This window comes from Patagioenas fasciata, chromosome 6, assembly GCF_037038585.1.
Source record: "Patagioenas fasciata isolate bPatFas1 chromosome 6, bPatFas1.hap1, whole genome shotgun sequence".
Classification (NCBI taxonomy): Eukaryota; Metazoa; Chordata; class Aves; order Columbiformes; family Columbidae; genus Patagioenas; species Patagioenas fasciata.
Genome location: NC_092525.1, coordinates 29568597 through 29593568, shown reverse-complemented (window position 1 = coordinate 29593568; position 24972 = coordinate 29568597). Strand labels below are relative to the sequence as shown.

Sequence of the window (24972 nt, the reverse complement as noted above, 5' to 3'; positions counted from 1 at the left end):
AATTTCTCACGGATTTCATACGAAATACTCGTGCCATTCCCTGGCAGTGCCCTGTCGCCAGACGGTCTTGCCGGGGGACGCTCGCTGACGGCGGCTGCGGGTGGTGGCGCCGGCCCCGCGCGCAGCCTCGCGGGCGGCGGGAAGCGCGAGCCGCGGTGCGGCACCTCCGGCCCCCGCCTCAGCTCCCCCACTGCTCGCCCCGCGTCGCTGTTCCGCTGCAGGGGCCCCGGCACCGTGCCCCCGCTGGCCCCTGCCCGCCTCCGCTCCTCCCAGAGCGGCGGGCTAGCGCTCCGCTGCTCGCCGGGGCCTGTGACGGGCCGGGCGCGCTGCTCTCCGCGGCCCTGGGAACGGAGCGGGCGGGGCCGTAGCTGCAGCCGGAGCCTTTGCGGGACGGGACCGCGGCGCCCGGAAACACCGTGTGGCGGCTGCGAGCGGAGCCGGCGGTGAGGGGCGAGCTGGGCCGGCGGCCGGGAGCTGCAGGTGGGAGGCCTGGGCTGGGAGTGGGGGCAGCAGAGCCCGGCTGGGGCTGTCCCGGAGGGAGCCGTGCCGGGGCAGTGGGTGGGGGAAGAAGCCTGAGGAAGGCCTGTGGTGTGGGAGGGGGAGACGTTCGGGGTGGGTGGATGGGACGGGAAGCAGGTCTGAGGGAGCAGGCTGGGGAGGGAAAGAGCGGGACTGAGAAGATTCTGAGAGAAATGTCTGTAAATGGAATAGTCAGGGAAAGAGGGAGGGCTGAGGGTGAAGTTCCTGTGAAGAAGCAGCTGCCGGTGAAGTTGGGAAGGGATGGGATGGGGGTCTGGCCGGCAGCTCGCCGGGTGTCTGCTCCATGGGGCTGCGGCTGGTGTCTGCTGAGGAGGTGCTCGCTGTGCCCATGTGGTGCTGTGTGCGAAGTTAACAGCAATCCGTGCTTTACAAGTATTTTCGTGGCATCACGATTTCATACTGAGTTTTTGAAATGAGAAGTGCTTTAGCAGTACAAAGCTTATGGATTAAATCAGCAAACCAGAAGATGCAGAGATAATGAGCATAATAATATAATACATATTATGGAATAGGCTGGAAGGTAAAAGACAAACACCAAAAGGTCCTTCAACTTGTTTCATTTTTTTGAATCCTATAAGCTATATTTTAAATCAGAGTAAGGAGGACTTGGATACCAGAGAAAAGATTTTTAAGTGTTGATTGGGTGGAGGATACTGAGACTGCTTCCTGCAACAGGGGGATGTGTTATTTGGGGCGTAAAAACACATGCAACAAACCTTTCTAAAACTGAGTGAGCACCATAGTGGAAAGCTTATCTGCCACGGTGGCCTCTACCCAGGAGTGTTGCAATCTAAAGCAACTCCTGCTTTTCAAAGAACATACGTGCAGAATGACAAAATCGGGTTTAGAATGAACGTTAGGTGATGAGCTGATTCTCCCAAAATCTGTGAGGTTGCCTTTCTCCACAGGAACTGCACTTGACTCATCTGAACTCTTTGTATGTGTACCTAGTTGACCCCGACGTGTTCAGCTCTTCTCTGTTAAATTAGTACGCAGGACCTGCTACACAAAAGCTGTCACTGTACAGACAGTTTGCAGGAGTAGACTCTTGCTGTGTGATGCATGCTTTTCTTAAAGAATAAGCAGCATCAGATTTCTTAGAGGTGGCAGGGTGAGTTTGAGGGAGGTGATAATTGTGGAGAAACTGATTTACAATAACCTCTTCTTTCAGAAACTGTAGCTCATTATTCCCTTGTACATTGTTAGGCATTGTGAGAATTCATGATTGAAAATTACAGTTCTGGGAGATACAGATCCACTGGTTTGAAATGCATGATGTTTTGGTTTGTAGAGTTAGAACGTGTAGCAAAAACATTGGTTTAGGGAAAGACTATGGTGGTAGTAAGTATAAATTTGCTTTATTTAGAGCAGTGTATTATTAGAAATGACTCTTTAACAATCCTACAGGCTGCCTACACAGCCTTATTCGTTATGCTGGTTATGCTGCTGTTTGCAGTGACATGAAAAAGGCAGGGATCATCTGAACCAGGTGCCTAAGGAAATCAAATCACATGTGTCTGCTTAAAACAGTTCCAGATTTGGCAGTTTTAAGTGAGAGCAGCACCTTCTTGGTCTCTGGGACAGGCTTGCTAAATACACTTATTCCTCTCTTATTATTCTTTAATTGCTTACCACCTGGGCTTTTTCTTCCCTGATTACTTCAGTTCACACCAAACCTATGCTGCTTGCGCAGGCTCTGTGCCTTCATTGGGACTCAGGAGGCTGCACAGCTGAATCCCATCAATAGAGGGTGTCTCTAGAGCAGAGAAGATGTTCTTAAGACCTGTACCTTTTAGGATCTAGCATAATAATGTCAGATGGTTAGGAGTTCAGGATTTTCCCATTGAAATTTCAAACCTTGTCTTACATTCATACACCTTCAGCACACTGTTCAGCTGTCTGATTTTATTTGTAATTAATAGATTTCTGTAATAAGTGTCTACAGATTTTACTGTAGTATCTAGTTTGCCTTACTCTACTCAAATTAGGTCACCTAGACTGAGGGTGGCTGTATTGCCTCAAGAATGCAGACTTGATTAGTAATTCATAAATAGCGGTAGCTGAACCCCGGCTGTATTCAGTGTTCAGTCTTTCAACACCTTCAGTCAAGCTCCTTCATTGGTTTGACACATCCGCAGGAGCTGCTTTCAAGCAGTGCTTCAGTTCATGGCCTTGCACTCCTGGACGCTTGAGGAGGAATGGGCATTGCAACTGAAACTAAGACCAAAATCCTCCTTGCTCACAGAATCTGAATGTGACTACTACGGTCTTTCTATACTGTGAACTATACAATGAACGTAGTGTATGTACTGTTTGAAAAAGAGAGAGGCAGTTAAGGCAGGTTGTATCAAATTTCTGGGCTGGCAGGCAGAGTGTTGCTCAATAACTGTTATGTCAATATAAAACTATTGCACTACTGTGCACATAGTTGAAGTCTTCATCTTACAAGAAATACTGCTGCTAGTTTTAGCTCAATGAGGGGCTGATTTTCCTGAATGCTGTATATTTATACTCAATATGTGATATATTTAATATTTATCAACCCAAATTCTCATCAGCCAAACAAATATTATCTTTGGATTCTTTAGGTTTGGTGTAAAGGGTAAAGAGGATGGGGTGGGCTTGAAGAGTATTTAGCCACAAATTTGACATTTAAGGTTTATAGTGTCCAACTTTTCCTGTCTGATACATAGATTAGAATGGTGTGGGGCTTTTTCCCCCACAAAAGAAAAACAAACAAACAAACCCCAAACAAACAAAACCTAACACTTTGTGAGATCGTAAAAGAAACTTAGCAGTGTTAAGTTTCCTTTCTGCTAGGTTTTCTGTCAACCTGTAAGAAAACCTTACCTGAGTCCCAAGCAATTTACAGCATGAAATTTGTCATTAGTTAATATGTAATTGTATTGCTTTTGTTAGAGTTGGCAATGGTGGAATTTCCTGGTTGAGTGACAGGCTGTTGAATACAGCCTCCACTAGCCTGGGCAAAAGCCTAGGTTTTTGGAGCAAAGTTGAGAAGAATCATTGGTTGATCTTTAGTAGTTACAACTTAATGTGTAACTGGTCTTTGCATAAGTGCACTTGCCAGTGCTAAAAAGTATCTGTATGATTTTGAAGAGGTCAAGATAAGGCTGTGGGTAGGAAGCTAGATGACTGTTGGAGGACCAAGGTCCACCAGTGTTCTACTGTGTTACAACACTGCTAGAGGATTTGCTTTGAATAACGCTTCTGAAGAAGAATACAAGATTGTAGGAAAACATAGCTGTTTTGTTTCAGTGTACACATTTTAATATATCCAGCAAGAAGAATGACTAACAAACTGAAAAACAAAAGAAAGAGTAAGGTAAGTTTTAAAATTATGAAGTGATTTGCAGTGGTTTAGTTGAAAAGTACCATGTATTTGGGGAGAGACAGCTGACAATTATAGGCAGTTAATGGGAGAGAACAGATCAGAAACTTGTGTCAAGTATGAGGAAGATAGAGAACATTACTAGTGACATTTTTGAAGTGAGAAGTATAAGATTTAAGATTACTAGTAATGTTAATAAGAGTATAGTATGTATTGATATTGGGGATTGCCGTGGCCCTTGTTCAGGACCTTGCACTTGGCCTTGTTGAACTTAATGAAGTTACTTCCATCCACTTATTTCTATACATAAACCTTTTTTTTTTTTTTTAATTAGATACTAGTCTTAGTTTAAAAGAAAAAAAAAAAAAAAAAAAAAAAGGGCTATATTGAGTCCAACAGAAAAAAGTTCTGTGTTATAGAACTTTCCTCTGAGGAATGCAGTTGTGTTATAGGAAGTGGCATGTTGTTTGTGTGCTATGCAAGACAGGGAAGAGGGCGATGCATGTATGAAAGCATAGAAGGCAGTCTTATAAAAATATGTTCTTCAGGTTCTGTGAGCTGGCTTTTACTCCACCTTCCAACTGTGCTTTTCCTCTTTTATTTCCAGCTTATATTTGTGTAGGTGTAGCAGCAGCACCGGGTTGCCATTTCATTTGAGAAATATGAGAACTCAATCCTGTGTCTTTAATCCACTATCTTGATTTGAAAGCAAACGCCCAGGACGTGTGTCCATACCTGTTCCACTGGAATGAAATAATGTACTTTACTTTCCACTCTATTTTTCCTTCTGTAAGGCAGACTCAATCCGTGTTTAATTCCTGACAGTTCCCAGACATAGAACTTGGTGTGCTGGCACACAAAACTTAAACTTTTCCTTTTGCAGTTTTAAGAAACTGGTTGTCTGCCTCTGTTTGGCTTTGTGTTTTAGCTATTGTGAAAGTGCCTTTTGTTTGGTTAAGCCATTTTCCTGTGTAACCTCATCTAGGTGTTCTTGCTCCGGCAGGGGGATTGGACTAGATCATCTTTTGAGGTCACTTCCAATCCCTAACATTGTGTGATTCTGTGATCTTGAACTCCTTAATCATAAAATGGGATAAGAGATAGCAATAACTCCTGTAACTTGGCTTTTTATTCTACAGGATGATGAGCAGTGGAAACATTTCACAGCTAGGCTGGAATGAATGTAACTGACATAATGCCATCACTTTGAAGATTGGAAGCATAATAGTAGTTATTAATTTACTGTTTTAAAAATTTACTTTCCTTGTGACAGAGTAGGGAGTAAAGAAATAGTTGCCAATAGAACTTATTTTCATACCTAATCTTTTGTAAGTGGGTAGGAAAGAACATAAACATTAACTCTCTAGCCTGTTGGGAAGGTCTCATTTCCTGATTTTCCGTTAGTCTGTATGTGTTTGGTTTCCATAGGGTGCATCCCTAGGCCATGACCTAGTAAGGCCTTTGCTTTTGTGCCTGTGTAGAATCCCAGGCACTGCCAGTGAGGCATAAATTGCAGGTTGGGAGCCTAAACCAGCGGGACCTGTTACCTTTCCTCTGTCATGGATTCATTTTATCTTTATGGACTTGCTCTAAAGATGTGTCAGTGGAAAGTGGTGAATGGACCTTGATTTATAGACATTATGTCCACAAGTACCCCAAAACTGTTTTAAGTGACTTTTAAATTGGATGTTACAGTGTGAGGTGCTAAGTACCTCCAACTCAGTGACTGTAATGTAGGCTGTCACTTCTGTTCAAATGCAAAGTAATTGCATGAGTGACTTTTACTGTGGATTGCTCAGTCATTTGACAGAGCACATGTTGTTATTTTAATCTGTTAATTTAACCTACTCTTTTGTTATGCCATTTATTGGAATTCATTGTTAATTGCTTTTTTTGTTGTCTTATCTACTTCTTGAGATAGCGTTGGGTGCTTGGGTTTATTTGGGTACTGATTTCTTTTTTTCAGGTTTTCTCAGATAGTCTCTTGAAGTTTCAGATATCAAAAAAAAAAAATGAATAAAAAGTGAGCCAGCTGCAGTGACTGTAAGAAAATCTTTCTTAGTGATAGGATGAGAGGAAATGGCCTAAAGTTGTGCCAGGGAGGTTTGAATTGGATATTGGAAAAAATGTATTCATGGAAAGAGTTGTCAGGCATTGGAACAGGCTGCCAGGGAAGAGGTGGAGTCACCATCCCTGGAGGTTAAAAAATGTGATGCTTAGGAACACGGTTTAGAGGTGGACTTGGCAGTGTTAGGTAACAGTTGGACTGAATGGTCTTAAAACTCTTTTCCAACCTAAATGATTCCATGATTTTTCCACTTTAAAAAGTCTGGTACCTTTGAACGGGTGTTTTTCAGACTTTGCACAATATGATACTTCGAGCTGAAGCTATTACTTCCTGTACAGATTGTTTTATTTTGTTTTCTAAATCTGTGAAACCTTTCCCGGGTCCTCTTCTTTTATACATTTAAGGAGAAACTCTTCATGTAGTATCCACCTCAGTTATAACCACCTGTGTGTACTGAAGTTGGAGGTTACGTGGCAGTAAATAACATGTTGGCTTACTGCATGTTGACTTGCCAGATAGACCGGCCTGTAACCTCTTCCCCTCCCTTCTGTATTGCTAGCTGTAGGGTGTGTCTACACGGTATAAACTGCATGGAAGTGATTTACTTTTCTTTTACCAAGACTAATAAAATAAAAGAATAATGAGCTTAGTCACTGAATTAACAGATGTGGTAGGCTATGTTACAGTCAATGAGTTGCAGCTACTTAGAACTGCCATTGTAAGACGCAGTTCAAAAGTCCCTGAGTTAATGTGACCACTTAACTTCCAGTCTTTGAATTAGTAAACCTAAATTTGATTTTTGGAACAGATGCATCCTGCAGAGTACTGAGCAGTCTTTCCAAAGCCCAGTACGAAAGCTAAGCCTGGCTGTAACTCTGTATAGGAAACGCATTGGGAACTTTAATTTCATCAAAGTGTGGGCTGTTGCTGAAGACAATAGTTCATTTAGAATGTGACTGCACAGTCTCTTGCACTGAGGGCAGCAGGTGCTCATGGCTAGAAGAGGGAGATTACACCTCTGGTAGTAATCTGTAAATCTAAGACTGCTGTAAAACTGCAGCTGAAGTCAGTTCAACTGTTTGAAGTTCAGTACTTGGCTTTTCTGGATCCAGTCTCCAGTTTGCACCAAGTTTTATGAACTGATATGCAGCTCTGCTTTTAAAAGAAAGGAGGCGGGACCAGGAGAGGTGATAAGATATTATGTGTGCTCAGTAGAGGGTGGTTATTTTATTGGCAAATGTAAGTTCAGGACTCTGTAGTTCCGGCTTTACGAACAAACTGTTTGTGAGTACAGTATGAAACTTCACAGACTTGTTCTTTACTAGCCTGTCTTGCTGACCACTGACAGGACAACTTGTAACAAATATCTTATTTCAGCTATCATGTTGGACACTTAAAGTCTATTTTGTGTGACTTTTGGAAACTCTGAAACTGCTTTAGTGAATCGTGGTAAAGAAATGTTTTCTGCTACTGGCACCTTTACAAGACATTGTCTGGGGAAAGTTCCTCTTTTTTTATCATGACCACTAGTGAAGATGAGATTGTAGTTCAAAATAATGTTGTGGTATGTATTCCTTTGCTGATGGCTTACTAAACTGTTGTGCTTGTTGGTATGTTTTCATGCTGAATGCTTTGATACTTGCTTATAAACAAGGTATTAGTGATTTATATTTAAAATTACATTTTAAGCAGCTTAGTAAATAGTTGGTTGTGTTTCAGCAAGAAATTCATGTGAACATTGTTTTCTGATATTGTGACCTATTTTGAAGGTTAAGGAACTGATCTCTGAGAATTTTGAACATTTGTAAAACCCTTTGTCACTTCACAGGCTCACAGAAGGCAGACATTTGGGTCCAAGCTCAGGAGAGATGTGTGTTCCCATTATCTATATTATATGCAGAAACATTTTGAAAACTGAAAACCAAAAAGTTTAAAAACTTATTTTTCTGTAAGTGTGCTTTCATGAAATTTTGTGTTGTTCATCTTAACCATATATTGCTTTTTGTGTTTCCAGATTGTTGGGTCTCAATACTAAAAAATTAGGTAGATGGAAAAGGTGGAATAAATAATTTGTGCAAGTTGGCTCTCATTAATGTCCATTTTGCAATGTCAGTTTTCTTCAGTAGCACAGGCAGATATTTTCATGAAGTTCAGTTCTGTTTTTCTCTCAGTTTTTTGTTTGTTTGTTTGTTTGTTTTCCCTTTTTCTCCATCTTCTCCAAGTTGCTGGTATTTCTCCAGTGAGTATGATCTCTGGCCTTGCATGTCCCTCTTCATCCCTTAATGGAAACTGTTCTTCTGTTTCTCCTCCTTGTTCTCAGCTAGAGCAAATCTGTTCTTCAAAGGTGTTACATTTGTCTAGCTGATATTCTCTGTTTTGTTGTTGGGAATGCTTAATTCCACGATTAACATCCTTATGTAAAGGGTTATTTCACCAGAACCTATGCAAAAAGTTAACAAATCTTGAATGTTGTCCGCAGCTTTCTTCTCCTTTGTGCTTTACGTTTCTGTCTGATTTATATTGTCCAGGGCAGTTGCATCTGTAGTATTTGTTTCTTCAAGGAGTTAAATGAGATCATAGTTCATACGAAAATATCTTCTATTAAGATTCCTTAAAGTAATCCTTGTATATTTCTTCCTCAGTTTCTGCATCCTAGCATCTTTTTCTTCCTCCTTTGCCAATATGCTTTTACAAGTATTTTTACATCCATATGGTTCTTGAGGTAAGCAATCATATTGTGTAGGATACAAATATGTGCTTCATATCTCTGCAGCTGTTGGCAGTTCATATTTGTTTGCAGGTTACTGCAGTGCCTCTTAAGTATCCATGCCGTATAGGTATTCATTTGATTGTATGCTTGACTGGAGAAAATCTATTAATGCTTAGAGACAAGATAAAGGCAAGTCAGAAATATTTGAATAGCACAGCTCTCCAGATTTCTGAAAAAATAGCAATGAAAATTGTTATGAAATGTACCTTGAGCTAGAGAAATGCAGTCAGCAAGAAGCAGCTTCAGTTTCAGCTACAAATATTTAGAAATATCAGTGTACAAAAACAGATAGTTAATGAGTCAAAACTTGTGCACCTGTAGGTGTAAAACATGCATAGGGACAGCTATGTCATATATATCCAATAAGTGTTGCTTATGCCATCTCTGCACTTCTGAAAGTGAGAACTGCGTCTTGACTTGTTACTATTTTTCTTTCACTTGAAAATGTATTTAAGAACTTTTAATGACTGGTTTTATTTTACTTTGGCATTATAAAACACTGCTCTGTTTTTGAATATGTGGACAATGAATTTTTAATAGAAAGTATTAATTTCTGTGTATATGGAAATACTTCAGACTTAATATGAAGAACAGCAGAAAATTATATAATGTTCTGAATAGCAGCAATGCGTTTTTTAAATTTCCTTGTAATATACTGTGTTCGCAAAATGGAAGTTGCTTTCTCTATTAGTCTCCTGCACTAATTTAGTGCTTTGATTGGTGAACAAGTGCAAAGAAAAGCCACGTCAGCTTGGTGAAAATTCATGGTAGAGATGATACATCTTTAATACTGTAAGGTTTGTGGTAGTCAGTGCAGTATGTAAAAGTAGGTGCAGTCACTTAGTTATCTATATTCAGCTATTTTTTTTCTGAGCAGGATAATCAGCAGGACAGGGTTAGTGCTGTCTCCTCTGCAGCTCCTCCATCCCATGTCTTCCCATTCAACCCTGCTTTCCCACAATGCTCCTTCAGCGTCAGGCATTCCTCTCATTTTCATTTAAAGGAGCCCAACCCTGACCCTGTCTTATGCTGGAACTGTGTCATCTGGCAAGGCAGAGACTGTAACCTGAAAAACTTCAGAGAGATGGAAGAATGAGATCATCTCTGCCTTCTGGAAATAGCTCCTTGCAGTAGGGGTACTGGACATTCTGCAGTACTGCAGTGTGGGGCTTTTTCACTCTGAAAATATCTTCTGAGCCTTCACTTACATTAAAAAAAAAAACAGTTGATTTAACTTAGGTGATTTCTTTTGTGAAACCAGTTATTGAAAGGCCAATTATGAGTTAATAGTCCTTATTTGACTTTATTGTTACAGATAAGAAATACTTCATTTCATTTCTCTATTAGTTATCACCTCTTCTAATGTTCTGATATGCTTCCCCATATTTGAAAAACATTTTTAAAGTGTTCATCTCCTTTTTATTTTTAAATATCAGATTAGGTTTGTTTTCCGTTGGCTGAGCTCCCTGGATAACTACTTTTAATATGTTGATTCCTAAGGGAAACATCTATCTGCAATATAACCTTTTAAGCCTGGTTTTGTTGTTTTTTGTTTTTCTGTTTCAGAAGAAAGAAAGGCAAGAAATGTCTACCAATTTAAAATACCTTTCCTTGGGCATCCTGGTTTTTCAGACCACAAGTTTAGTCTTGACCATGCGTTATTCTCGGACACTGAAAGAAGAAGGACCTCGTTACTTGTCCTCTACTGCAGTGGTTATTGCTGAACTTCTGAAGATTTTGGCCTGCGTTCTGTTGGTCTACAAAGACAGCAGTAGGTATCAAATTTTGTACAAATTAATTTTCCTAATCAATATGCTGTATTGCAGTGGCAGCTGCAAAGCAGCCATGTGAGTACAGGTGTACAACAAAGCATTTCCCTTTTCATGTAAGAAATAGTCTTGGAAAGATTCTAATCAAACTTCACTCCCCAGCACATAATACACAATACTGTATGTCTGCTGAAGAGAGTTCTCTAAAGAATGTGGATACTGAGGAGTGCAAGGATATGTCTTCTGCCAACAGCTTGAAGATTGTGTTTGCTCAGGCATTTTAAGAAATTCATATGTAGAAGCAGGAAAAAATGAAAAGCTTTAAGTGTGTCCAAAGCATGGATGATAATTTAGAAGCCTATAATAAGCAACAGATGCAGAAGGGAGGAAGCAATTTCATTACTACAGGAAGAGACACAGTTTTAAGATCAAAAAAAGTATATCCATATTTACTGTAATTCTTATTTTGTACATTTCATACGGAATTTATCCAGTTCCTTGACATGTATGTTTGATCTTCAATAGCTTAAAAATATTGTATATGCATATTGTTGATGACTCTTTAGGCTCTTAATGTGCAATTTTTAATTGATATTCTTTAATGTATCATCTTCAAATATTGATACGGTTTCAATAAGTTTTACTTAAAGTATTTTGAATTATCGTTCTAGTTCTGATATTCCAGGCTACAGGAAGATACTTTGCAGTCTCTTTTTCTTACATATATGAGGCTTCTTAAAGTCAAATAAACACAGTATTTTGAGGTTGTGATAGCTATAGAAAGGGAGCAACAATCTTTAAGAACAGAATCCTCCACGCTCTCTTTTTCCCTCTCCTTTTAGTGAATGTCTATTTCTTTTGTTGTTTCTTTCGGTAGAGTGCAATTTACGGAGTCTGAACAGAGTACTACATGATGAAATCCTTAATAAACCCATGGAAACTCTTAAACTTGCTATTCCTTCAGGAATTTATACTCTTCAGAATAACTTGCTGTATGTTGCATTGTCAAACCTAGATGCAGCCACATACCAGGTATTGTACATTCAGATTTCTCTGTTAGTTTATAAAAACCCCATGAATTATGTGATAGTAACTGTTTCTGGGTTCTTCTAGGTTACATATCAACTGAAAATTCTTACCACAGCATTGTTTTCTGTGTCCATGTTAAGCAAGAAATTGGGTGTATACCAGTGGCTTTCATTAGTAATATTGATGACAGGAGTGGCATTTGTGCAGGTAAATATTAACAGGTGGTTTGTTTTAATTTAATGTGTTTATTCAAGGAACGTGAATTTCTATACTGATCATACGGCTTTCTGATTCTACCAGCTGCACGTGAGCACCACAGTATGGTCAGGAGCTACAAATCGCCCCTGGCCAGGGCTAGAGGACACCAGAAATGGTTCAAAGGTAGAAGAGATCACCTCTTTTGTGTTCCAGTGCTCTACTGTAGAATGTGACGGGGCCTCTGGAGCAACTTGCAAATAAAAGTAATGAGCAGTATTTATTAGCACACTTCTTCCGATATTAGGGGTTCACAGGTACTTCTGTGCCAGCGCAGTCCTACTGCTCACCTTGTGGTCTCAGCATGGCAAATTTACTTGAACTTTTTCAAGAGGCAAACTTGACATCTGTTCTAACAGTGCAAGTACAGGACTTTATAGTTTTCAGAGGGCAGGATCATGGGATAAGAGTGTTCTAAGGATTTTTAGCATATCCTGAATTCCTATTAGGAATTTTTATTTTAGAACTTAAGGATTTGACCAAAAAATTGGAGGATTAAATTTTATAAAATTTTCAAATTTAATAATTAAAAATTAGAACAAAACATTCTGTTAGTAATTAACAGACTTTTCAGTATGTTTTTGTCTATAGGATTGCATTTTATTCTCTTAGCATTAGATATATTGCAGGATTTAGCTTCATAAATTTCAGCTTCATTTAGTTGTCTGCATAGTCACTGAGGAGGGGCACATTCATAAGGTAATGGGGTCAAGCCCCAGCCAGCAAATAAACACAACACAGCAGCTCACTCACCCTCCCCCTGTGAGATGGGGGAGAGAATCGGAAGGGTAAAAGTGAGAAAGCTTGTGTGTTGAGGTAAAGACAGTTTACTAAGTAAAGCAAAAGCCACATGCACAAAGTAAAACAAGGAATTCATTTGCTGCTCCCCATTGGCAGGCAGGTGTTTGGCCATCTCCAGGAAAGCGGGGCTCTGTCATCTGTCCCCTTTCCTCCTTCATCCCACAAAACATATACTGAGCATGACGTCATATGGTGTGGAATACCCCTTTGGCCAGTTTGAATCAGCTGTACTGGCTGTGTCCCCTCCCATGTCGTTGTGCACCTGCAGCCTCCTTGGCTTGGTATTAACATTCCTTGGCAAGAACCAAAACATCAGTGTACTATCAACATTCTTCTCACACTAAATCCAACATATGGCACCATACCAGCCACTAGGAAGAAAATGAACTCTATCCCAGCTGAAACCAGGACAAGTAACCGTCAGGTGATGAAAGTTGGTGACTGTGAATGACCATGATGAGTCATGCTGGGATTCAGGAATAGTTCTGCTTTATAAAACACAGATCCTGGACCTGCTGCAGTTGATGAGTGTTCTCCCAGTCCAGGCACAATTTTACTCCTTACAAATATGTAGAAAGAAAAATTATGCTTTTGCAGTCCTTTAAAAGTATTTATGGTGCAAAATATAGAACTTTACAAGTGTATGATTATCTGTATTTAATAACTGTTGCTAGAAAACAAATTTGCATTTATAGATACTCATTACTTGATTTTATCCATGAATTTTGTGTAACTGTTTTTGCATCCAGTGGCCTTCAGACTCTCAAGCAACAGCTGCTAAGGAACATTCAGCAGGATCTCAGTTTGTGGGCCTGATTGCAGTTCTTATAGCATGCTTTTCTAGTGGATTTGCTGGGGTTTATTTTGAGAAAATTTTGAAAGAAACAAAGCAGTCAGTGTGGATCAGAAACATTCAGCTTGGTAAGTTGAATTTTAGTCATCTCTTAGAGATACTGCATTCTGAAGAATTAAGATAAATGTACAAAATATGGGTATATAAAGATATCACCAACATTTTAGTATTCTGCGTAAATGTACTTTTAAAACCAAGAGTACAACCTCTTCTAGATAGAATTCTAACAGTTGCTTTCTGATCTCAACCTAGTTCTTCATTTAGCGTGCTTATAGAGTGTCAGTAAGTTTGTACAGGGTCTGTTGATTGAATTTGTATTTAAAATGTTTATAAGAGTGTTATGCAGAATTCTGTGTATCCTCTGTGTCTAAAATAATTTTCTTTTGCACTGATTCGTAAGATCTGATAAATACAGTTAGTTTTTCTTTTTTTTTTTTTTAAGATAATATAGGGACATTAAACCAAAATGTGTTTCTAAATCAATGTTTTGAGATGCTTTAAAATTAACATTTTTTTCTCTTTTTCTGGGTAGGTAGTTTTTATAGATTGGCACTTATAATACAAAAGAACTGCTTTGTGAGTAAAGTTGAGGTAATGAATTATTTCAATATAAGGTCAGTTTGTTTTAGTTGTCTATATAATTACCGCAGAGAGGCATGTGCAAAACACAGTTCATCTTAACCATTTTAATGCCGTCACCTGTTTTGCACCTATCAGTAAGAGAATACATTCTATTTCCAAAGTAGTTCTGGGTCATCTAGACCCTAGATATTAATGGCCAAATTAATCCATTTTCCTGAAAGAGTTTTCCATCAGCTCAGAGCAATCTTGTCCAGTGTACAGGGTTGGAAATATGCAATATTTCAATATTTCATTATCAGCAATATCTTTTTGTTCCTGTTTTGCAAGAGGATCAAAACTTATTGTTGGAGTTGCCCTTCTTTCTCTAGTCTCCACCTGTAGGCAATAATTATTTATCGCATATTTGAATAAATGCTTTCAGCAGAATTTGAACTTTCCAGCACCTTAGTATGGACTCTTGATCAAATCCATGGTACTGCAGAATTAAGTCATGGGGATGATTTAGTGGATCAGGGCTGTGTGCTCAGTCTGGTAGAATGTAATGAAGTACCATAAAAACAGGAGATGGTGTGGGTTGGTTGTTTGTTTGTTCATAAGTAGATAGTTGGTCAAAACTGGTATGGTAAAAAATGTCTCAATACAAGCTATTTATATTTTTTCTCATTTTCCTGTTTCTGTGTTTTAATTATAAATTGTATAAGTTAAAAATGCAGAACTGCATTTGGATTATATTTTAGTATTTGTACACGTCCATAGTGTTTTGAAACTTGAGGAGAGAGAATGGGATCAAAACCTCTACTTACTCTTTGCTAGTATTTCTTGAAATTATGTATAATGAAACTAAGTTTTCTTGGACAGGGTGTAGGGATTACATCAGGAGAGGTTATGTTAGGGAATTTTGGAGGCAGAGAAGAGTGGGTAGCTGGGGCTTGGTCCAGGATTTAAGGTAAGATTTGGTGCTCTGGATGGAGCTACAATGTAAAATCCGTTGCTAAGAAAAGCTGATTGTTATTACTCTCAATTTCCATGCTAAAAGCACTTTGGTGGGCAACAATGCAGATATCTGAAACAATTTCCAATTAAACATAATTGTTGAAAAATCAATGTTCTCTTCTAAAACATTATTTAGTTTTTTCTACAGTGCACAAAAGTATATACGAAAACAAATGAGTTCACTAGTTAGATAGCCAGCCTGGTCATATATTGAATGTTCCAGTAATTGCGTTGTGAAAACTATGAGATCAGAACAGACTGCATCTAAACACAAACTGTTCAGGGTAATTAATAGCTAGGACAGTGATACATGAAGACATAAATATCTGTGTTATTAGTGAGAATGTAATTACCTGATTTTCTTTATTTTTTGTCAGTGAGCTTAATTTACCTCAATACAAAATGCAGTAGAATATGTTTACTATTGAAGTTCTCTTAAGTTCAAAAATGAGATTATTTTTGTCATATCTCATAGAGGGTTTCCTGATACAGCTCTTAGAAAATATTCGAAACATTAAATCACAGTTTCATAAATACATCAGTGTATCCTTTCTGCAACTACAAGGTATTTGCACAACATGGTATCATTCAGGAGCAAGCCAGTCATAAACAAGAGCTTTGAAATAGAGCTTTTCTTAAAATGCAAACAATGAAAACTATATGTCCAACCGGGTTTTAATTTTCATATCCATAGAGAATTATTAGAACTGTAGAAAAAAATTGGAAATTGTATTTGAATCATGTTTGAAAAATTGTCCTCATTCAGTTTTTGATGCATACTAGTATCATGGTAGAGATGCTTTATTTATTTATTTTAGCAGATCAATTGCATAATAGAAATAATTGGTTTAATCTGAATTAAATCTATTTTTTTAGTTATGTCTACAAAAAAGAATTATGTCTTGTCAGATGGAAGGTTTTATTTTGTTCAAAACAATGCCACCCTTTTCAGATACACAGAAATGTGATGAAAATAGAGGTCAGCTTTTCACAGAAACGGAATGGAAAAAAGTTTCCCCTTTTCTGCTCAGGACAAGAGGCTACATCAGTCACAGAAGAGGTGCTTGTATTGCTTCCATGCCTGAGGGGGTTAGGAAAAGTTTCCCATCTGATAAAAGAACACCGTACTCACCAAATGACAACTTCTTTAATCTCATCCTAGTTTCTTCTTTTGACATTAAGTCTCTACTAGTAAACATGTGTTGTGTTTGAGACTGGTCCAGAAGAATTCCACTTCCAAGATCCTTGTTTGAATTGGCAAAGTGATAACTCCTGCTCTTAATATGTCAGTGACCGTCTCCTCCACTGAAAGTTTTCCCTGTTTTTCTTTCCGGGTAATAGTTTGACTTCAGCTTTCAGTCATGACTAGTTGCAGGAAAACCTAAATGGTGCTTTATGGATTTTGCTATGTGTCATAAACAAAAATTACCCCATTCCAGTAAAAAAGCAATGGAAGATAAGAATGTCCTAATGGAAACAGTCAAAACTGTTGTAAGTGTGGAAAATTGCTTTTAAAAGTGAATATCTGTATTGCATTTGAATGTGATGGTATTGGAAGTGGCAGTCCTATTTTAAAGTCAGATGTATGTGAACAGTCATTGAGGACAAGGAACCTGTTTGCATGCTGTTCACCTGAAACTTTCAAATCTTTCTTACACTTTCAGGATTTTTTGGTAGCATATTTGGACTGATGGGTGTATACATTTATGATGGAGAACAACTGTCAAAGAATGGATTTTTTCAAGGATACAATAAACTTACTTGGATAGTTGTTGTTCTACAGGTGAGATACCTTGTATTATATGTTTCTGTGAAGGCACTTGGGATTTATTCTTCTGTAAATGAGTGAGGAAACTAATGGGTGTCATTGAAGCTACTGAGAATTTTGTAGTCAAAAGTCTGATCTGTCACTATTATCTAAAACCTCTAAATAACATCCAGGAAAATAGATAGCAAGTGTATGACTTAAGTATCTGCAACATAAGAGCAGGTAAGCATTATTTATTTTGCAGTGTTTAAAAAAAAAAAGCCTTTCTTCCTGTGGCTAAAAATGTATAGTATACAAGCATTTCCACTCATTTAACGATGATAATATGGTCAATGATTTCTTCAGCGGGGCAAGAGAAACTCCTCCAATACTTATCTTCACCAGGGCATATCCATAAAATAACTCTAATGCTCCTAAACATAGGCAAGAACTTTTCCTAAAGTAAACACATGTTGTTAAAATAGATGCTTTCAGTGAAGTTATCAGGTTGCAAATCCAAACCTCAATATTTTTCAGGCACTTGGAGGTCTGGTGATTGCTGCTGTTATAAAATATGCAGACAACATTTTAAAGGGATTCGCAACTTCTCTCTCTATTATACTGTCAACATTGATCTCCTATTTCTGGCTGCAAGACTTTGTCCCTACAAGGTAAGAATTCTTTTCCATGTATGTTGAAAGGAAAAAACTTAATGTTTACCAGATATAACTGCAAAAATAAATAAACAGTCTAAGCCACACTTTTAGAATGTTTAGCTACAACTTGCAGACAAAAGTATAGTTTCATAGCGTAACATAACTAACAATTTTCTCAGTGTAGTTGCCAAGATCTCCTTTTCTGTCTGATACAGCCACCACAGGTCAAGAATGGTTGAATCGCAAATCTTGGCTTTTGACAAACCGCTCTTGCAGGCTCTGTTTTAGTTCACTGTCCCTTTCTCCCCTTTTCCTTCTACCTGATTTCCCTGGGTTTGTTCAGCGCCCACTTGGCTTTCATGCTCAAACACGTCCGCTCTAGTGTTGATGCTGCTCTGCTGCCTGCGGCTCTGCTCTGTGAAGCAGCCTCCCCTCTGCCGGCTGCGCTCAGTACAGTCCTGACAGAGGCCATGCCTGATGCCTCTTTTCCTTGTCCTCTAAATGGCCCTGTCTTCCACAAATCATCTCATTGCAAGATGAGTTATGGCTGAACACTAATAATGATGATCATCTTTTTATAGTGGTTTCCATGCAGTCTCAATACAGTCTCTACAAGAGCTAATTGCAGTCGTTCACACATGGAAGCTACACCACAGCAATTAGTTGCCCAACGATACCCAGAAGCCCAAAGGCAGAGCTTTATTTCTAAAGATAATACCATATTCATTAGTGAAAACACACAGCCAAGAGAGAGAGAAAAATGCTTGCTGTATGCTACTAGGTCCTATACACTGTGTCCTGAAGTTTTGTGAATCAGATTTTAGTAGCTCTGTAGCTCTGCAGGTTTTTTACATGGGTAGGTTCTGGAATAGTGCTTGACTTGGTGGTACTTGTTAATATATGGTGTGTAGAAGTAATATTTGAACTGTTAGATATATTAATAGGAATTTGCTTATAATTGACCTACAGTCCTCACATGTATTACACAGACTCATCGTGTAAAAATATTTTGAATAACATTTACAAATTTTGTATCTGATGTAAAGAAACATTTTTATCTAAAAGTAGTATTTGCAATATTAGCAGGAGTTTAATTAAACATTCAAAAAAAGGAAGTAGAACAACTGTTCAGGCTTAAAATGTGGAAGACATTGAACTTAAATTATAAGCAGCCTATACTTGTCCTATCAAAACAAATGTAGAAAGTCTTTTAAGAATTTCTATGTGCTCAAATGGAAAATTAATAAGTAACTTACCAGCTTCTGCAAACATGGTGAAAATGGAAACAGTGTTAAATAATTATCAGGTGGAACGAACTAGCAGCATGTAGAACTTGAAGCCATCTCATTTAATAAAACTTGATTAACTTGAGTTAATCAAACTTAATCTTTAGTACCTTGATTATGCCAAATGAATTTATTTGAACTGAAACTGAGTAATTGTTTCTCTCACTTCACATCAACAAACATTTTTGATTGGGATAATAGATGTAAAGTACTTAAGTGCTTGAACGTGTTGCAATGGATCGTGTCCAGAAATAGGCCAACTGTATTCTCTGAAGGATTATCCTGTCATGCGCCAAAGTTTTTTTAGTGTTTGGTTCAGAAGATCAAATTGTCAACATTGGCATGTCTTTATGACAAGGTTCTTTTCTAAAATGTGTGCTGATTGTCTGTTGGCTTGTAACTATGAAAACAGCTTGAAAGGCCTATATGTCACAACACAAAAGATGCCTTTATTATCTTTTCCTTACATAAATCTTTATGTATCTGCCAAAAATTAGATTGTACTGTCTTGTAAACTGGTTCTTGGGCAGCAATAATTTGTTTTGACATAAGATTTGGACTTCAAAGTAAACACTTCAGCAGTATGATGTACATAAGATGTTAAGAGTGGCTGGGTAACCACAGTAGTTGCACTTGTTTAGCTTCTGCTTACATTTTGCACAGAGCTTTAAGCCAAAGAAATTAAAAAAAAAAAAAGGGATTGATCTGATTACTTTTGACAATTGTTCCATGCAACAAGAATTTTAATTTTCAGAATATGTCAGTATAATGACATGTTACTTTGTGGATCTTTCTTATTTCAACTTCTTCCTGCATCCTTCCATAATAAATATGTGCAAACTATGTTGTTCTTTATAAATTGGACAAATATAATCTTTCTGTGTTTCCTCAGGAAAAATGTCCTTTCTTTTGATTGTATTACAAAAATAAAATGTTATCAAATAAAATGAGCTAATTTTTTTTTTTTTTCATCTCTATGCAGTGTATTTTTCTTTGGAGCCATCCTTGTAATAGCAGCCACTTTCCTATACGGTTATGATCCCAAACCTGCAGGAAATCCCATTAAGGCATAGCAGACTTCTCATCAGCCTGCTTCTCAAGATCATGTGCTGGGGGCCTTGCTAACAATGACATGTGGGAAGTGTCATTGTGCACTGCAAGGAAAGGATTACTACCCTGGACCTAGTGAAGAAATGCCTATGAACAGCCAGAAGGGTTAAAGGTTGATGATGATACTGTCTGTAACTGATGGGGAAACCAATGGCAGGAGAACACCCAGTGCAACGTGCTAATAGAAACTTGAACAAAAAGTTTCCAAGAAACTACAATTGGGAATGTTTACAGCTTTGACTGAGATTGCTTCAAAAGAATTTACTGTATTGACTGCTGGAGAAATACGTCCTATGCACTCTTTCAAAGAGCACATGACAACATTGTCAGTTGTATGTTTTTGCAATTTGACTATATTTAATCTTAGTAAACATGTTTTTAACTGTTTGTCTATTTACATGAAATCAACTGAATACACATCATAGTTCTAAAGTGATGGTTCTAATTAAATATTCCTTATTAAAACTGTGAAGATTGAAGTATGATTGAAAGACACTTTCACAATATCAAATATTTTTATATTTTTAGAAGAGTGATTTAATAACAGAAATCTGTGTTCTGTTCCTTATATAAAGCTGTTGTAAGAATGTTAACTTTCTCACCTAAGTATGCAAAGGGAGAAATTCAGAGTGAAAGCTGGAAATCTGGGCTGATGCTCCAGCCTTCAGGACAGCCTGTAGTGTTCCACCAGATGCAATAACTCTGTGGACACAGGCCAGAGGTTACTGCACTAAGAGCAGGTTATGATGGAGTGCTTGCTCCAATGTAATGTTCGGGTTTTTTTATTTTTATTGATTATAAATCAACTTGTTGGTAGAACCTTTAAAGTAGTTTTTATGCTTTAAATATCCTCTGGGGACTTTTTTAACCACATTTTTTTTAAAAGTCCATAATAAACATTTTAAATGCATTATTGTTGTCTGTAACAGCTCCATCTGGAGCTATTATGGTATATCATCCATATACTGTACTGTACTTTATTACAGAGGTGTTTTTTAAACAAGTGTTGTTTACTCATGAACTCTCCAAGGCTTTTTCAGTACATTTCTATGTAATGGCTTCATCAGAGATTATTGTTTTTTATTATTATTTTTTTTGTTCTGGGAGTCTTTGAGCCAACAGACCAAAATGGTTTATCTGGAGCTATTCCATCTACTAGTGGAAATACTTTAATAGGAAACTTAATGGAAAAGTAATTAATAGTGCAATAGGTTCTGCTGTTTTAAACCAAAAAAACCACCACACTTCACAAAGAAACCTAGATGCAATTACAAACACTTGTTGAAATATTTTCTTATAGCCAGAAACACCAAAAAAAAAAAAAAAGCCAGAGCTACTAAACAAAAAAAGCTGTCTTTATAATGACTTGTTTTCAGGAGACCTATTCATGGATATTAATGTAGAGTGACTTCTTATCCACATATTACACTTATAAAGGTACAGATTTATACAAAAACATACCAATAGTCACCTTACCTGTAGAATGACAAGAGGTAAAAATGTATTATTTCCTTTTTTCCCCCTCATGCTCTTTCTCACTTGTGCAAATGAACACGTTGTGAAGAGAGAGATGTTTTTAAATGTTTACCAAAGTACCTCATCATCTTTTCCACATTTTAGTGGTGGATTGATAAGGAGATTCTGTAAGAGTGCTCTGAGATTTTTTTTTTTTAATGAAGTATTGTAAATAGGAAAGGAAAAATTCCACTTAACGTCAGCAAAGTAAAAATAGTGTTTTCCTTCTTAGCAGTGACATAGATTATCAAATTTGTGTTTATCATATCAGAGCAAGGCATTAAAGAAACTTCAGGATTACAGCAAGGGCTTGCTAAGCTCTGTGAACTGTGAATCTGTCCTAGCATGCCATACTTGCAGGAGCTCTGCTGCTCAATAGTCAAAACTATCCCATATTACCCTAAATTAGCATTTTTTGTTAATATTAAACCTTTTACCTATATCACTCAGTGTGGCAAAATCCTTGAAAAATTCTATTTAGTCATTTTGCCACTGAAATACAGCCTGAAGTAAGATATATGTATAGACCAGTGGCTCCCAGCGTCACTTAGTGTGGAATGGGAAGTGCATGACTCTGAAATGATCTGAGAAGTGTTGGCAGTAAAATCTGAACTGGAGTTTGGCCTGCATGATAGTGCTTTTAATTTCATGAATCACAGTAGTGGAAATGCTCAGGCAGTATAATTGGTTACTTCTTGAGGAATTCTTCCAAAAGACATGTGGAGCAGGCTGAGGAGAACACTTAAAACCAGTAGTGCAGGAAGGGACCAAATTGGCCAAATAACCACCACATTGCTGGAGTTCTGTAACATAAAACCCAGTTTTAATATTTCAGGTCTACCTGTCAATATTTGTCAATAAGGATCAGTTTAAAGGAAAGAACAGGAATATGTGCTCTTTGCTTTTGAAAACAATGTATCTACTGTACTATGGAGCAGTAACTCCTGTCCATAGATCAGTGACTCTTCCATGCTTTCAATTATTTCAATTACAGTTCCATTAAATTTTCCAGTAGAAGAATAGATCTCTTCATCCACTTGTTGATATAAAGGGAATATGAGTTTGCTTTTTTAGGTCTCTTTCTTTAGCCCGTTGCAGGGTGAGGAAAGACTCTTGCCTAGAGATGCACCAGGCTGAAAAGCATTACTCTGGACAGAGGGCAGACACCATATGTTTCTTGAGAGCAGAAAGGATTTGAGGAGGGTTTTACTGGTTTCTGTAACCTTTGCAATCTCAGAGCATATGGACATTTTCTCACTGAGATACTTCTGTATCTGAATTTTAAAATTAAAAATAAAAAAGGCAGTTTTAAGTTTATAACCCATTAACTAACCAAAGAAGCGTAGCTAGGCCAGAGCATTGGGAAGCAGGGGATAGTGTGCTGTGAGTATCCTGTAAAAGCAATCTAGGAGTCTAACTTGGCAAAAATAAACCTATCTTTCTGAACTATTTTTCTGTCCTTTAGACAATGGATTTGTTAGTTTAGTTGTATATTTAGAAGGATAACCTATATGTAGAAAAAAATTATTTAAATATTTAAAAAGTTTAGCTAGGTATTTATTTGCAATAACTTAATTATGCGATTTTTTTTCCTCAGACTTGCATAATTGGAGTACTAGTATTTATTAAATACTTGGATATTTGGTAGTTTTATTTGAGAATCTCTGGAATACATGATAAATTATCAGATAACAATAAACTGAGAACTATCTTCAAAGCAAAATAAATCAGCAGTTCAATGGTGAAAAATCTTGAGTCTAATCTAGTAAGATAAGCGTTCCTTTAAACATCCTATTTCTATGCTATCCCCAAGTGCCCAGTAATCTTTTTTCTCAAAGAATTCAGATAATTTTATAGTTCTATTCAATTTCTTTGTTTTGGGCAAACTATAAGAAAATGTCCCTTTTTGTTTGCTTTAATAATGGGTGGATTCATGTTCTAGAGCTGGCTTCTACAATACAGCACCTTGGGGTTTTTCCTGTAAGTTTTTACAAACTATTGTTGTATTTTCCCTCAAAAAATCTTATTCTGGTAGCATATGCTTGCATTTCAGTTGCTCATGCAGTCCTCTCACAGGTTTTTAGAAGTACGTATTTGTTTTGTGTTCCTAACTTATTTTCATGGCTGTAATTCGAAAGACTGTAATGGATTTTGTTAAATTGTTTTAAAATCGATAAATGAAATGGTGCATTTCTTCTGGTTTTTGTTGTCAGTAACTTTAATATTTTAATGTATTTCCTTATCAGCTGTGCATATTCTGTTGTATTTAAACAATCATCATTTTCCAAGTTTGAAGTTGTTAATTTTCCTCCTGTTGACAGTGTTCCTTGTTATATATTGTCAATGAGGAAGATTATTCATGGTTTTCTTCTCTGAAATCCATGATTTGTAACAGTGAGATACTAAAAAGCATTAAGGGGGTTTTGGGTATTAGAAAGGTAACATTTACCTATAACATGGTGTTATACCATGTATGTGGTAGTGCATCATTACCTATGGTGTTCAGCTATTGTAAGAAAGTCCAGGAAGTGTCTCCTTGCCTTTATTTTCATTGTTCTTTTATCTTTAAAGCTCATTATTTTCCACAGGAAGTTACTAAAGAGTTCCACACCTTCCAGGTAAGCTCATTAGATATTTTTAGATATCTAGAATTAAGATATTTTTACTTAAAAAAAATGCAGGGGAAAATGCAGCAAAATAAGTGGGATTCTGGTTCTGGTTACTGTGAATCCAAATTTCTGTTCAGTTGAGTTCATAACTTTTTCTAATCACTTCCCACTAGATGAATTTATAACTCTTTCTAGCAGACCTTCCATCATTGTTCTGGCTGCAATTAGACATATTCATTTAATTTCATTTCATTAGCAATTTATAGCTCAGTAAGAATTGCATATATGCTAAGCATTTGTTTGGATTTGCTGCTATGAGTAACACTTCAAATTTTTAAAAAGTTTGTCTTTATTGTCAATATATTTTAAATTTCATTTTAAATATGTAAGCCCAAATATAAATCATGTATTCAAACATTTTAGCAAGTTTTTTTAGGTAGTCTTAGGATATTTTTATATGTTGATGTTGATATTTGTGTGTGATTACAGTGAATACAATTCTAATGGATGGTTTCCAGGCAGTTTGGAAACAGGTTATTTTTTTGGTATAACCCTGCTGAACCATAGGATGCATCTTTCATGACCTCGTACAGTTAGCTCCATATTGAGGTAACATACTGTATTTTTTTTCTCCTGTATGTATAGATAATGGCACTATAGTAATGAACTGGTTAAAATGAAGCACTGGCTTTATTAAGAATATGATATTAAAATGTTTGAGAGCTTTGTAAATAGAGAAGTTTGCCTTATACACTGTAGCAGAAATAAAACGGTTTATTATAAGATATTTGTTAGTGGTACCTTTCAACATACAGCTTACTGAATTTTCTGAGAAATTTAATTTTTACTTAGACATGCTTCTTTTTGACCATGGTATCATGACTTCTTGTGAATCACATTCCAGCAGTGTTCCTGTGACGATGTGTCTCTGTACTCTTTGGGCCCGAAAGCCTGATCTCCTTATTCAGGACTGTGGTTCCTGAACTGGAGTTGGTAGGGAGCATCTGTGTATCACATACCAAGATACAGTATGGTGTGCA

General features: G+C 37.4%; 1 protein-coding gene across 4 annotated transcripts; it reads left to right on the top strand.

Moving 5' to 3' along the window:
- Positions 1-281: 281 nt before the first annotated feature.
- SLC35A3 (solute carrier family 35 member A3) lies at positions 282-24717 on the top strand. 4 transcript variants are annotated; one of them, XM_071810378.1, is made up of 9 exons: positions 282-480; positions 7786-7905; positions 10294-10498; positions 11374-11528; positions 11610-11732; positions 13331-13502; positions 16674-16792; positions 17294-17427; positions 19681-24717. In XM_071810378.1, the coding sequence occupies exons 3-9, from the start codon at positions 10312-10314 to the stop codon at positions 19769-19771; spliced, it is 981 nt and encodes a 326-aa protein (XP_071666479.1). In that variant the 5' UTR covers positions 282-480; positions 7786-7905; positions 10294-10311; the 3' UTR covers positions 19772-24717. The 4 variants fall into 4 exon arrangements, with proteins under 4 accessions (XP_071666479.1, XP_065698583.1, XP_065698582.1 ...); XM_065842511.2 differs by lacking the exon at positions 7786-7905 and having other exon boundaries at positions 282-443; XM_065842510.2 differs by lacking the exon at positions 7786-7905 and having other exon boundaries at positions 283-480.
- Positions 24718-24972: the final 255 nt, after the last annotated feature.

What these genes read in the sequence shown, in the direction of transcription:
- SLC35A3 (XM_065842509.2), top strand. Translation starts at nt 3,848, where the DNA reads ATGACTAACAAACTGAAAAACAAAAGAAAGAGTAAG. An exon ending in AAAACAAAAGAAAGAGTAAG is followed by an intron (nt 3,884 to 10,293) that starts GTAAGTTTTAAA and finishes TTTCTGTTTCAG; the next exon opens with AAGAAAGAAAGGCAAGAAAT. An exon ending in GATCAGAAACATTCAGCTTG is followed by an intron (nt 13,503 to 16,673) that starts GTAAGTTGAATT and finishes TTACACTTTCAG; the next exon opens with GATTTTTTGGTAGCATATTT.